Below are 15,485 nucleotides of genomic sequence, written 5' to 3'. Positions count from 1 at the left end.
TTTTTTCCTCAGAGTGCCGCTTCAGTCATAAGTTTCTTCTTTAGTTTCTGAAAAAAACCCCAGACTCATAAGAAAATGTGACACCTTGAATTTTTCAAATGTTTCATATCTCAAAATTAGACATGCATCCCCCACAAAGACATCCTTTCAAAGAATAGTTATGGCATATGACACCTTTCAACAATTCTAGAATAAGGTAATTCTGTTTCCAAAATAAAAGCCTGAGAATCCAAACAGAAAACCCTCCCTTCCCCTTCTCCCTTCTTGGTGAAGTTTTGCCTTGAAAAGAAGTGTTCATGTCTCTGGAAGTCTTAGAAATAATCAGTTCTGTGTAGCCATACAGCTCACAGCAATGATTTCTGAGAAAATACAGAACTTTGCCACCTGTTTTACTGAGTCTTCTGTCCCCATTTCAAAAAAACAGATGGATCTAAGATAGGTGTAACATCATGGGAACTGTCTCAGGCAGCAGATCACAAAAAATATATGCCACAGTTTTCATCCTGCATTCAGGGGAGCTACTGCTGTCTTGGAACTCTTTCCCCTCCTCCTTCTCCAAGAAAACATTTAGCTGGTTACCAACCTGTCTCTCCTTTATTGCTGCTCCTCTCTAAGTCCTCTTTTTCAGCGAGTGCTGCCAACTCTCCCTCTGTTTGGTAGCTCTGGTAGGAACTTTGCTCTGGTGGTGTCACTCCCTTTTGTCTTCCAGTCTGTGGCATGAATTCCAGTACTGTTCTGTTGGGCACTTGAAGGAGATACGGCTCTGTGAAGTACTGCCCTCCTGCCATGCTAGAAAAAGGCATTTGGGAATGCAACTGATTGGAGAAAGGAGCTCCCTGCATGTAGAAATCACTCCAGGGCACAGCTGGATAGGCAGGGATATCTGCTGAGGGAAAAGCCACCAAGAAAAGAAGAATAATGAAAATAATATCTATGTAGTACAAGATGTGTGTGTTGTGCTTTACTCAGTGCAAACACAGCACTGTTGTGCAGCAGACATCACACACAGAGCAAGGATCACTTTGCTCTTTACACTGCAGTGTATTTAACCAAAACATGGTTCTTAGGAAGAAAACCTTACAAAGTTCATAGCATTGTTATAATCTAAAAAAAAATCCATGCCACTCAGCAGTGATCCTGAGTGTATGTAATGACAGTAGAGACACCCCCCCAGTTTTTTTTCCAGTCCCATTTTCCAAGTTAGTTCTTCCAGGCATAAGATGGATACTTAATCTTCACTTACATTTATAAAAGCTGTAAACCAGAAATATTTTGTTAATTAATATTCATAATTCAACTAAGCTGCTCACTTGCTTATGTACTGATGTAAGACTTGCAGGTGTGTCTGCACTGATAGACTGGTTTCCAGCCCTGTACTTTGGGAATCCTGGAACCTTTTCAGAAAGAAATTCTTCACTTGTGAGGGTGGTAAGGCACTGGAACTCAGAGGAGTTGTGGCTGTCTCATTCCTGGAAGTGTTCAAGGCCAGCTTGGATGGGGCTCTGAGCAACCTGGGATAGTGGAAAGTGTCCCTGTCCATAGCAGAGGGTTGGAACTGGATGAGCTTTAAGGTCCCTTCCAAACCAAGCCATTCCAGGATTCTATAATTCTGTGAACTTGGTCATCGCCACTGCATAACAGAAAAGCCATTCAGTGCTGATTGTGCTCTGGACAAAAGCATGGAGTAAGAGAATATCAACTCTGCCTCTGTTCCTTTGTCAACCTTCCAACTTCACCAGCTTACACCTTTACACATCCCTTGATGCTCATACAACATGCCCCAAGGAATGCAACACACACTTGGGCATCAAGCTAGAAACACATTTCATTTGATGCAGTCTGGGGCACAGCCCTCTCATTATTTCTGGCCCATCAGACTGAAAAAAACACAGAAAATAATAATTATACCTTGGAACTAGAGCAGGAAAGCAGGGCCAAGTGTGTTAGATAGCATGGGTGCTGCCAACCTGTCCTGAACAATGTCGGCTCTGAAGAGTGGGGACAGGAGCCAGCTTGCAGCCTGATGTGAGTCAGACTGAGTCAGACTTCCCTCCCTGACAAGGTCCACAGAACTGGTACAAAAACAGCAGCAGCATCTGTGGGCTAAAACTCTCTGTTCTCTCATGTCATAAGACAAGGGATGGAGCTTTTGGAGCACGACCTTAATTTAACAAACCTGTCAGTCTAAATGAATTAACTACAACAGTTTGTCATTTGATTATACTTGGGCTTGAATAACTTCAAAATACAAAGCCCAAACACAAAACAAGGAGATCAACAATGCCATTTTTACCTAGGAGTTTGTTTTGTTTGTTGCTTTTTTTTTTTTTTTCAGAAAATGATGCTGAAGTTCCTTCATCTCAGTGCTGTTGCAAATTCAAGTCAGAGGAAGAATCTATGTCCATACTCTGTTGGCTCCTCTCTCTCTCTTCTTTTGCACTACCCTAAGATACATAACATGATTTCAAACTGGTTTCTGCAGAAGCCAAACAGAGAAGGCTGTTTTTCCTCACTACCGCCAACTATCTCATCTGCTGTGGCACCTTTTCCACTTTGTACCCTTGACTTCCACCACATGCAACAAAGGGATGTTCGTGTACACAACAGGACACTCCTGGAAAACAAAAGTTACTTCTCCAGTGCAGCTAAAACATCTGCACTATCTGACACATTCACATTTTATGCTCTTCCTGACATGTGCAGTCTGGGTAGCAACTTTTGATTCAAATGAACAGGTTACTCAGCACTTTAAAAAAAAAAACAAGCATACAAGGAAATTAAGTGAGAGAAAGATGGGCACATCTATAGATTTGTGCAGGCATGTGGACCATTCCTTCTTTCTGTCACAGTCATCAGTGAACCCACTGATGATGCTGAATGTTTCAGGGTATCATTTAGCAACTCCAGAAGAGCAGGATGCCAAAATAGTTCAGAAAATTACCTGAATTGTCACTTGGCTGCTGTGGCATGACTGGTCCCCCCACATGGTTTTGTACATAGCCTCGTGTGGCTCCGTAGGTTATGGCTCCACTGTTGCCAGGTAAGTCAGGGAAAGCTGGATGGGACTCCAGGGGTGTTGGAGGAGGAAGGTGGTCACTGGAGAACATATTGCTGGCCAGGTGACCTTGGTGACACAACTGGGAGAGCTGATAGATTCCCCCCTGGCTGCTGTACTGACAGTAGGTGGCCTCCAGGTTGTCTGCAGGCTCCAGCTGCTCCAGACAAGGGCAGGAAGCTGGTGAACTGAAGCTGTGGAGAGCAAGGAGAGAGGCAACCCAGAGATTAAAGGAGGGTCAACAGCTACACCAATCTATCCAATTAACAACTGTTTTATTGCCAACCCTTCCTCCCAAATGCCAGGCACAGGACAAGGGCAACAAAAGCCACTTGAGCAAAGTGCTTTCACAGCAGGGTTTTGAACAATGGGTATTAGTGGGGATTATCTTCCCACTCTCCAAAGCACGATCCAAAGCCTGAAAACCCTCACTTTCACTTGACAAGCATGCAAATCTAAGACCACTCTGAGTACAAGTAGCACCTGTCTCATAGCAGGCACCCTGTCCTATTATGCACTTCATACAGCTTTTCATACTCCCTTTAAAGTATATCGTCACATCTGCCTCTCACTTTTCATTAATGCTCCCACCTAATTCTTCATCCCTTGTCCCACATTCACCCTCCCAAGGCGTCTCCCAGGGGCTGCTTTTTTCATCTCTCTCAAAGACCCTTTCATCTGCCCCTACCCTTGATTCTGGTCGCTGTAAGAGAAGGATTCCGTGGAGCCATCTTCCTGACTGGCCAAGCTGCATTCATTGCTGGGCATGTCCAGCATCAGGGGAACAATGTGGCTGTGGGGGTCGAAGGCTAGGCTGAGCGGCAGGCTGGCCCTGCGGATGGGAGGAGGACTGGGAAGATTAGGGAAGTACTCCACGCTGCTGGGATTGAAGTGCAGCGCCTTGCTCTGAGCTTGTGCTTCACAGGGTGCCAACATTCCTACCACCAAGGAGGCTGTGAATAAAACAGACTGTCACACTGTGCCATCACACTGGGAATCTGCAGGAGCAAGCAGAGGAAATGACAAGAGGACCAGGACAGAAAAACAAGATGCCAGTGAAAGAGTGGATGTTATTGATGGGAATAGAAGTAAATGAGTACCAGCACTGCTGTTGAGAAGCAAAAGGGAGTAGTAGCAAGCTCTCTGGAACACAGAATGATGTTTATTGGTTAAATAAAATTACCTTTGTGAATTCTGTCTCTGCATACTATCTTTATCCAGCTCTCAAGAAGGCAGCCAACTGAAGCAAAGTAGTTCTTGGAAAAGAGCCAGGAACAATCCCCAGTCATCTTCCATTTCTACTGTCCTCTGGGAGGAGTGTGCTGCACAGATCACCCTTTAGAAAAAATGAACTGTGCTTTGAATGAAACAAAGCTATGCCTTTACAAATCCACTGTCTAGGCTGTTTTGAAACACATTTTCACTCCCGGTTTGGCCTCTGATGAGTCATGCCAAAAACAAAAATTAAAAAAGTAGAAATGGCAGCTGAAGGTCCTTGGGAAAAAGAAGATGAGAGATGGGAAAGGGAACCAACACCTTTTGGTTGGTAGAATCTTGTTTGGTGACCTGTCTCCTCTGCTGGAAAAGGAGAGAGGAATAGTTTCCTACAGAACAGCCTCTGTGGAAAGACACAATAGAAGAAATGAAATTGATGATCAGAATCAGGTATGCTGGTGATCCAGAGTAACAATTATACACAAAGCTCAAGAAGCTTGGGCGTGGTGCAAAAAAATGAGTTTCTCTCTTATTATGGCAATTAACAAATGGTTTCTCTCTTCACAAATGCAGCCATCACCTGTGCAGGAAGGTGCAATGTTTTCTCCAGGGTAGCTAGGCTGAACCAGCTCAAGGATGAGGAAGAGAAGAGAAAATATCACCAGCTGCCCTGGTGAAGCTCTCCCACACATTGTAAAGCTTTCAGGGAAAGTCTGCAGCTGCACTTCACCCTTACAGGCATAGAGAGTAACATCAAATGCACTCCACCAGGTGTGACTCAAAGGCCTTAAACACAAACCTAAACATAAAGATGCCACAACAAGTATTAGCAGCCTTTAGAGAATTTTGGAATGCATGTCCAGAGAGCTGATGAGGAGTTTTCACTTCATCTTGCAGCACTGTTTCTCAGATTGCCCAGTGTGCTGGGCAGTTTTGTGCCTCTTATTGCACCTTCCCACATTCTGTTTTTTTCCAACTCTCTGCAGCCATGGAGAGAAGGAATCAAATGTTTCAATGAAAACTTTTCAAGTTTTCAATAGCCCTGATTTTGGGCTCAGTCAGAAAACTGAAGCAAAATCTAGGATGGCATCTCTAAAGCATTTGCATACCCAGGCAGTTCTCAGTGGTTTATTTTTTCTGTTTGACCACACTATTTATCCATGCCAGGCAGCATCTCAGGTGTACCTGTTGCATTCCTGGGGTTTGGTTTAGCCAGAAATGAAACTGAAGACCTCTTCTGATTTTTTTAAACCCTTCGTTAGCACTGGTTGCCCTGACACCTGTGCCCCAGAATGTTCACACAAACGTTATGGAACAGCAACCATGGGGGGCACAACTTACCTGAAAAGCAGTCTATATCCAGGCAAAGCTCCAGTTCAGTAATGACAGCTGCTCTGCAGATGGCCCTGCTCTTTCTCAGGATGAACACAGGCAGCCCAGGAAATCACTTCTAAACCTATCTCCATACCTACTAAGAATAATTTAACTTTTTTTTAAATATTTGCAACACTTAGTGCAGGTAATCTTTGTGGATCATGGCAATAGGATCCTCAGGCAGTGAGGCTGTGAGACAGCACCCTCAATCTCCAAAGAGCTGGTTCAGCCTTTTCTAAAGTCTCCTCTGCTTCTCTGCCCTTTCAAAGAGACACTGACATTTTGTCTTCTAACTAAAGTCACAAATGCAGTAAGAAGAAACAATTCCCAGAGAAGTCATATCTGCTGAATCTGGCATATCTACAGAAGATTCCAGAGTTGTTCCATGAAGAATTCTGACCCCTGGCTTGACATAATGCTTACATTGTACAATTCTGTGGCTCTTCCTGATGCTGATGTACTGAGAGAGAGAACCTCAGAAGGCTTTCCAGTGAACATGGGAATGTAACAACAGGATTTTTATTTCTTTCTTCCATTACTTCTGGGTTCTCAGTCCATGAGACAACCTTGGGAATTTTTGGAGAGCAATTTAATCATTTACACCTTCACATCGCAGAACCAGTCCTGGCACTACACTTGACTTAACTCTAGAATGGTTATTCTGTTTGCAGCCTTTACTGGAACATCAAGGGCCATCACAAAGCTTTTGATAGGTTCATCCTCATCTTGAAATTATGAGAAAAAGAAATTTGTTCAAAATTTGTTTGAAAGCTAGAGTCGTATAAGTGAAGTCATTGGAGCTTGTAATTTATTTACTGTTCTTTGACAAGCTATATCCAGCTTCATCCAATTGCTCCCAAGATTTCCATTAGAATCCCATTTCTGCCAGTGAATTTAATCACCTTGCTATTTGCTTAACGGAGTTACTTGGACAGGCTGGGCTCCTGACAGGTGTCCTCAGCAAGGCAAACACATGAAACAAAGGATTTCCTGCAAAAACACGAGTGGGGCAGAAAAATCTCCTCTCTACCAGAGGCACAGAAAGGAACTTTTCTTTCTAATGGGTTAACTCTAAAGAAAACACAAGCCAATTAATCACAGATACATATGTATCAGCAAGAAATCTCAGAAGACCAAGAAAAGCTTCAAATAATTACCAGTGTCTAAAAAAAAAAAGCCATTAATTGTAATCATGCTGTCTAGCAAAAGTGGAAAAAAAAAAACCAGCAAAACATTTCTAAGATCAAAACAAGCTCAAAATTGAAGTTTTGAGTCACAAGAGGCTCTTATAGCAAGTAGTGTGGCTACTATATCTAAATCAGAAGCTGTAACCGCCAGCAAGGTAACACACATCTCAAATACAACTCACTGACATTTTAAATTAGCTTGTTTGGAGAACTGGTAAAAACAGTGGGACATTTAAAAAAAAACAAAACAAGCCAAATCCACATAGCAAGAGTCAGAACTACTGGATAGAGCAAGGAAAAACAATGGAAATTGCAGCACTGTACACTCCACAAAGGTCTCATGCACTTAAGTAATTTTCTTGTCCTGCTGAAAGTCGTTAAAAAGGAAAGCATCTGAATAGCCACTCCAACAGGTCACACTCTGTGGGTCCAAGTGTACCACGATGCAGAAATCCCAGAAGCTTTTGCTAAAACCATACATGAGCTGTTTTCACAAGGGACACTATTAAGCAATTGGTTTTCCCTTGTAAATTGATAACCTTTTTCATTCATCTGTTTTCTCTTTTGTTTTGCTCCTGTTAATTTGGATTTTATCCCATCCAAGTTTTGTCTCCTTCATTTTCTGAGATACCCTAATAAAGAAAACAGGCAATCCATGGATAGCCCTGCAGATCTCTCTTCTACAAGGATTCTCTACAAGTAATATCAGTCTTTTCCCTCAGAGAGGACACTTGCCCTTTTTCTTCCTTACACATTGCATCAAGAATTCAGATAGGACCTTTCTTTCCTATCAGAAAGAACTGCTTGTGTTTTCCACATGGAGAGCTGCATCCCAGCGTGCAGATCCCCCAGAAAGAAATGCAAGCAGAGGACAAGATCATGTCCCTAAATTAAACTTTATTTCTCTGACAGACATTATCCAACAGGGCAAATAGCTTCATGCTGAGAGAGAGTAGGTTTTGGTTGGATATTAGAAGTAAACTCTTCCCTGTGAGGCCCTGGCTTAGGTTGCCCAGGGAAGCTGTGGCTGCCCCATCCCTGGCAGTGTTCCAGGCCAGGATGGATGGGGCTCTGAGCAACCTGGATAGTGGAAGGTGTCCCTGCCCATGGCAGGAGGGATGGAATGAGATGATATTTAAGGTCCCTTCCAACTCAAACCATTCTGTGATTCCCTGATATTCTCTCCTGACTAAACAGTGTCTCAGCAGAGGTACTTTAGGAACCAGGAGAGGTTCCTAATGCATAAAAATCAGAAGATATTTGGTTTGTTTCCTTTAAATGAATTCTCTTGCAAAACCTTGGTTTCTATCCAATTAAATACAGGGCTCAACAGACTTCACCATTTCATCACTCTGAAAGCAGAATTACTCAAACATTTTGACCATATTTACTCTGTCACAAGAAGTGGGAAAACTGGAACTGACTGAATTACAGTTAAAAAGGTCATAGGATTGAATAAAGGAGTCCTTGCCTTGGGAAGATGACAGGAAAATTTAAATGACAGAAGTACTAGATTAGGTTATAAAGAAAGTATTTCAATAACATACTTTTAGCAACACATGAAGAATTCTAAACTTACAGTTGCTTTCCACCATACCAAAATACCTTTAAGGTAAAAGCACTATTAAAAAATTTGAGTAATTCTTGGAAAATGAGTTGCAGGAACTGGCTTTAATACTGACAACTAAATACTGATATATTTAGAATACAACGAGGGGACAGACATAATGGCATGAAATTCCAAAGAATTAATTACACTGGGAAGCAGGAAAACACACACAGCAGTACCACATGTCAGCACATCTGCTTGGGATATCCATCCCTAAGAAAGTGGTGGAGTCCTCATCACTTTGGAAATCTTTTCATATTGCACCAACTTGGAAACACAAATGTACCTAGGAAATGCTTTAGGGAGCACTCCTGACTCTAGGGAATGCTCTTGAACTGCACACATCAATAAACAATTAGACAAATCCTCTCTCTTTCATTGCCATCAATCTTTTAACAGAGCTCGGGTAGAAAACTGGTTGAACAGCACACCCCACTGACTTAAAACTCCACTGCAACAGTGATTAAATTCAATCTTCAGCTTTGGAACTCAGCTACTCTCACTCCCTCAAGGTCTCGAACAATATGGAAACCTGTCCTGCCTGGAGAAGCCAAGGAAGCTCCTTTGGATGTTTTAAGGTGTGGAGTAGCTGATAGAGCCTTTACAACACCAGCAGTTCACAGAGTGCACCTTCCTTATGCAGCTCATGTAGTTCAGACTGTAACCAGAATGTTTCCATCTAAAGAATATGGGGAGTGTGTATCTGCCACGGAGAACATCAGAACCAGAACATTCCCCTCATCCTTTACAACAGCAGGACCACTGTCAAACAGCTGTTACGGAAGAATGCCCTGCTCACTTAACCTTATGAAGTCGTATTCAGAATTCCTTGCTGGCTTCTGCTAGGACAGAAACAAGGACTGCAAATCTGTCTCCAGAACTAGCACAGAGGCACCACCATGCTGGTAGATAACTGGTGGAGACTCAATCAGCAGTGAGCTGCCATACCTACAATCACAGAATCATTGGAAGAGACCTTAAGGACCACCTCATTCCACCTCTCTGCCATGGGTGGGGACAACTTCCACTATCCCAGGTTGCTCAGAGCCCCATGCAACCTGGCCTTGGACACTGCCAGGGATGTGGCATCCACAGCTACTCTGTGCCAGTGCCTCACTACCCTTGCAGGAAAGCATTTCTTCCTAATATCTAACCTAAATTTCCCCTCTTTCAGTTTGAAGCCATTCCCTCTTGTCCCACCACTACAGTGCCTGATGAAAAGTCCCTCTGCAGCTTCCCTGTAGGCCCCTTCAAATACTAGAATGTCCTCTGAGGTTTCCACAAAATTTTTTCTCCTTCAGGCAGAACAGCCCCAACTTTCTCAGCCTGTGGAGTGATGTGCCGCTTTCTGCACTGATGGCATAAGGCTCTGACATGGTCTTTCCTAAAGCCTTTGGGAACCTCCCAGCTCCACCAGCTAATGATGCAGCTGTGCAAAACACACATGCTGGTCGGGGTCTCACCTGAGGCAGAGGTGGGTGATGCAGGGTGTGTGCTGAGCAGGCTGGAGGAGTTCTCAGCTCCAGGGTCTCCTCCCAGCATGTCAGGCTGGTCTCCAGCAGTGTCAGGCAATGGAGGCATGGGCAGAGGAGGTGCCCTGCAGCAGACACAGAGGACAAGGCAGGGCATTATGAACAGTCATGCACTCCTCTGTCAGACAAGGAGCAAATCCTACATCACCAGCAGGTGCAAAGGGAAATCACTGTCTGACTACAAGTGCAAGGAATGTTGTATCAAAAGTCTTTGGGGAAGCAGCCCCAGGTCACTTGAATAGGAGAGGCAGCAGGAACAGTGCAATGAAGTAAGGTGCTCTCCAATCTTCCACTTTAATTTATCCTCTTCCACTTAACTTTTCCCCTTTTCATTCTGTTTTCTTCATAAGAAGACGCTCCAGATTGCCATAAATACATCCCCATGGAGATTAATTTCTCTCTTCACACATTCACTATCCCTTGAAAGACCATCTACCCTCTTACATATTCTCTTTCCCCCCAATAATGTCCTCTGCTCACATATGAGAACTGCTACCTTGGATTTCCTCAAAGAAGTCCATGACTTTCTAAGGCTGATCTAATCAAGCAGCATTTCCATCACCAAGTGAAAATCCATGGAAATGGAAAGTAGTAGTGGGAGAACTGGGTTAAAAGAATCCCCAAGCACACCCAAAGCACCTGGCTGATGCATTCACAGAAACTAAAAATGAAGAGTTGATTCCATAAATCTACTATAAATCTTTTCTACCTCATCCCTTGCTCTTTACATGATTTCAGCCAGAGCAATTTCAATTGTTTTAGTTCAAAATTAATTTGATTAATCTGTGTTACAGGTTAATCAAAAGGACTTTTAAGAGGGTCCATCACAATTTGCCCAGAAATCTGACAGGCTACCTAGGTCCAACTCAGTGCTCAGCTGTTCACTGTTAAAAGGTGAAGGGGAAATGGCAAAAGAAAATATTTAATTGCTTAGGTATCAGTTGTGGAAAAATGAGAAAACAGAGTAAGTTCTTACCCATAGCCCTCTGATCCAAAGGGGACTGACAGAGCTGATGATGCTGGATATTTTCTGTTGCCTTTTATGCTCAACTTCTGCAATTTCCTCCACTTTGCCCTGCGATTCTGAAACCAGACCTGAAAAATGGGAAGAAAGGAACGCATTCAGGGAAGAAACCATCTACACATGGGGACAATGACAGTGTCCCAGTCCCTGCCCATCCCTTTTCTGCACAGACCCACAGGCAGCACTGTCCCCCAGCAGGCATTACCAGGATACGCTGTGGTGTCACACCAACCACAGCTGCAATCTCTCTCCTCTTCTCATTGTCAGGATAGTGGTCTTCCTGGAACATCTTCTCCAGCTCTTCTAGCTGCTCTAGAAATGATGCATTGTCAAAAGAGAGAGAGATGGGAAGTATGTGACAAGAAAATAAGAAAAAAAATTAAAAAGAGAGGGAAACAGAAAAAAAAATTGGACATTTTTATTATACTAGAAATACATGAGTAAGAAATTATTTTTTTAAAAATAAACCACAAAAATAAACAAAAATCTTCTTCAGCTGTTTCAAAAGCAAAGAGCATTGCCAGTGATGCTTCAAATGAAAGACACTCAGCAACCTTTATTAGTGGAAGTCTTCACACACCTAATGGTGTGGAGTGCAATGCAATACCAGTTCGAGCACATCAGCACTGGGAAGGGAACACCGAGTGCCACTGGCACTGCCAATGTCACTGTGTGCCAGTGTGTGCCCTGGGATCTACCTGCACTATAGAAGGTGCGGGGTTTCTTCTTGACAGGTAAGGATTTTTTTCCCTTGGCCACATCACAGCTGCCTCTGGACTCCAGGACTGAAGAGCCCTCATAGGAATTCTGAGCTGCAGTACTGGCTGGAGCACCTTTGGATTGGTGAGGGGCCGGGCCGATCTCCTCCTGCCTGCAGGCAGCTCCAGCCACTCCACTGGATGCTTGCTTAGTTTTTCCCTTCTTCGCCTCCTTTTCAATCTCAGCAGGGCAGTAACTCTCAGAGTGCTCTTGTGACCCCGACTGACCTGTGGGCTCCTGTGCTAATCCAACCTTCGTGTCACCACAGAAATCCAATGGTTGCTCACACACCAAGGCAAAGTCATGCTGGCTATCAAGGACAACAGAGCCTTTGGGAGATGACCCAGTTGCCTGCAGGGTGCTGCATCCCTCATCTTCTTCCACCTCCTTTACAGAGCTATTCCTGTCTTCTGTTCCCAAGTTGTCCTCAACTGTTTCTTGTCTGACCGTGCCTGGGAATTCAGGTAGCACACTGCTCTCTGCACCATGGTCACCAACAGCATCAGCATCCACCACAAGGTGCTCTGTATTCAGCAGCATATTCTCCCTCTCATCATGGAATTCTGCAAGGCAAAAATGAGGGAAAAAAATCCAAACCCCACCCCACATGACCATTGCCTAAGCTGGATGTGCCTGGATCAGGAGTTTCAGTTCTGGGGGAAGGAAAAGACCACACAACAAAACCCAACAGTGACAAGAGAGCTCAGAATAAAGACAGGTGATGCCAGGAAAGCAGCAGCAAAGAAGCTGATATGGTCAATATGGAGATATTCAAATGTGTGACTAGAAAAGGGTAATTCCAGACACAGAGAATAAAGGGAAGCTTGCATATTACAAATACAGTTGTGGGAAAACAGCTTCAGGGGTAATACAGGTCTCTGGAATAAGCAACAGAACAAAAATCAATGACCTGACAAGATCCCATCACCTTATTAAAATGAGCAGAAGAAGGACAGAAGCAAAATTCTGGTCTACTTTGTCAGCAGGGATTACCTGACAAACATCATCACTTTTTTACTTTTATAGAGTTCTATCATACCAAAGCTGGCCAAGCAAAAAACTATTAATTGTACAAACTTCTAATAACCGCCTTAAATTATTTCTCTGCAGCTTCAGCCACACTTCTGAACAACAGATTTACGAGATAGGGAGTGAAATAAGGGGATAAGGACAAAATTAGGTACAGAAATCCAACTAAGTTTAACAAAAACCCCAAGTGTGTTACAATAAGAAAGACTAAATAGTAGAAGACGGGTCAGAAAGAACAGCAAGATAAATAATTAAAATAGGCAACAGAATAATACAGAAGCCTTATACTTTCCCAGCTGGCACATACATTTCCAAATAAAAATTTCCAAAAATCTCCCAAGCGGCTCAGAATGTGTAAGTCTGTGTGATTTCTGCTACTTAATTTTTTTTTTTTAAAGTTATTATTCCATAAGAATAGGAAGTAGAATAATAAACCCAAACCCATGTATTTGCCTTTGTCTGGAGAGAAGAAAGTTTGAGCAGACTGTTGGCAGCATTTCAATAGCATATGACAACTGAGAAACTTGATGGTTTAATTTTTTGGGGAAAAAGATACAAATAATTTCATTTCACTGTGCTCTGCTTTTGATATGTATTAATGCAATGCCAAAATAAAGGATTTGCTTCTGCCTCAATGTCTCTTTCTGAAACAACTGTTAATCAAGGAAGATCCCCACAATTCCAAGCCGACCAGAGAAATTTCACAGAACTATGAGGGGATGGCAGGCTACTCCAAGAGCATCTAATTTGCTTTTTATAGGATTAAGAGAACCAAATTAGTTGCAGGGGAAAAAAACAGAAGCAGGAAACTATGCAGCTATAATAATTTGATCTTGTTAAGCAGCAACAAGTTTCCACTGCTTATAATATCCTGATGGGGAGAGTCAAGAACTGAATGAGGAAGAAGATGTCTCTGGTCTATATAATTCCTTTTTCCACCATCCTCCTGGTTGCATCTGAGCTTATCTCACTCATTATGTGAGGGGAAAAAAAAGTATTTTCACATTATTTGAGCAGGGTTTTTACCTGTTTCTATGCAAACCCCAGTATGTGTTTACATCACAAGTGTCCAAGTCTTATGTGGGCACCTGGGAGTTTAATATTCTTTACAGAAATAGTCCTCCAAGTGAAAGTAAACTGCTGTGTTTTATTTCTAGAACAGATAACAAAAATCTCACAACCATTTGGGACTGCCAAGGAAAAGAGCTGAAATGAAAACCAAGTTTGGAGAGAAAGATGGGCCTTCTTGGTAACAAAGGGAGTTATAAAACCACTCCTTTCTCCCATAATTCAGAGACCAGACTGAACATCCCTTTGTCCATCTTTTAGAAAAATAGAAGGAGAAGGGATGTTAACAAGTGGGCGTTAAGGAATAGGTAGTGTGGAACACCTGGTGCGCTTGCAGCAAGCCAAGCCCCCTTTTCTATTTCACAGCCACCTCCTTAGACATTCCTCGGAAAAAGTCAACCACTTCATCTGCAAGGTTTTTAGGGTTGTTTGGGGCATTTGGTATAAAGCCACCTGAACACACACACGGCAGGGGAAAAGGAACAGCCTCAGAGGTACCTCCACACAAGGAGGGGAAAACTGGACAGCGAGGAAGGTGCAAATGAGAAACCCCGAGGTAGCAGGAGCCGCTCGGTATGACACAAAGAAAAGACCCCCTGCCCCCAGCCAGGTGCTTTTACTAGCAGGGAACACGAGGGCCGGGGAATCCATCATTCCCAGTCGCGGGGCCCAGGACGTGGAAGGCTAATGAGTGCCTAGATAACATCGCTGAGGAGCGGTTATCCTCCCCCGGGGCTGCTCATTAGGCTCATTGCCGGGTGCCTCCCCCCGGTCATTAGGGCGAGCCGGTATCACTCATCCCCCCTGTCCTCATCCACACCCTTACCATAGCCCATTCCAAGCCCTCTAGCCGCCCGGTCCTCCGGCTGCTGCTCCTTGTCCACCCCGTCCATGCCGGCTCCGTGGCGGGCCCGCTCCGACTCGGCCCGGTTAATGCCCCGCCCGGCCGCCCGTCCTGCCCGGCCCCGGCCGTCTCGTCAGGGCCACCTGGGCACAGCGGGGGAGACCGCCCTACCCCTCCCCCCTCCAGGGGACCCACGCTGGGCCCCTGTTCTCCACACGGAGGGAACGGGAGTGTTCCAGCCTTGGTGAGGATATTAGGAAGAATACTCCCCGTGAGGAGCTGGCTGAAATATCGCCGTGTGCGCTTTGGTGTTGCAAAACTCGCCACCTGTGGATGGAGGGGATCTCGTTGTCAGGACTGCTAGACCCAGTTCTGCGTTCCTCAGTACGAGGACAAGGAGTTACTGGAGAGGGTCCAGCGAAAGGAAACAAAGATGATACGGCGTCTGGAATGTTACAGTGAGAGAGACTGCAGGGGCAGGGTCTGTTCTGGCTGCGGAAGACTGAGAGGGGATCTTGTAATCCATATAAATAATCTTTAATAGGTGGCATGAGGATGGTGCCAGACTCTTTTCAGTTGTGGCCAGCGACAGGACAAGGAGCAATAGCTGTGAACTAAACCACAAAAAGTTTAATCTCAACATGAGGAAGACCTTTTTTTCCGTAGAGAATGGCAGAGCACTGGAACAGCTGCCTAGGGAGGGAATGGAGTCTCCCTCTCTGGGGACATTCCAAACTCATCTGGACACGTTTCTGTGTCACCTGCTCTGGATACCCTGACTAGACCATC

The 15,485-nt window shown here is 44.1% G+C and overlaps 1 protein-coding gene across 1 annotated transcript; it reads right to left on the bottom strand.

Annotated features, from left to right (window-relative positions):
• Window positions 1-575: 575 nt before the first annotated feature.
• Window positions 576-14,745, bottom strand: NOBOX (NOBOX oogenesis homeobox). Its single transcript, XM_036404896.1, has 8 exons — window positions 14,679-14,745; window positions 11,695-12,318; window positions 11,202-11,308; window positions 10,949-11,067; window positions 9,904-10,037; window positions 3,744-4,008; window positions 2,942-3,249; window positions 576-886 (listed from the first exon to the last, which is right to left on the bottom strand). The coding sequence occupies exons 1-8, from the start codon at window positions 14,743-14,745 to the stop codon at window positions 576-578; spliced, it is 1,935 nt and encodes a 644-aa protein (XP_036260789.1).
• Between the last annotated feature and the right edge of the window lie 740 nt (window positions 14,746-15,485).

Source organism: Molothrus ater, chromosome 5, assembly GCF_012460135.2.
Source record: "Molothrus ater isolate BHLD 08-10-18 breed brown headed cowbird chromosome 5, BPBGC_Mater_1.1, whole genome shotgun sequence".
In the NCBI taxonomy this organism is placed as follows: domain Eukaryota; kingdom Metazoa; phylum Chordata; class Aves; order Passeriformes; family Icteridae; genus Molothrus; species Molothrus ater.
The sequence above is the reverse complement of the archived record's forward strand: the minus strand, read 5'-3'. Positions and strand labels throughout refer to the sequence as shown.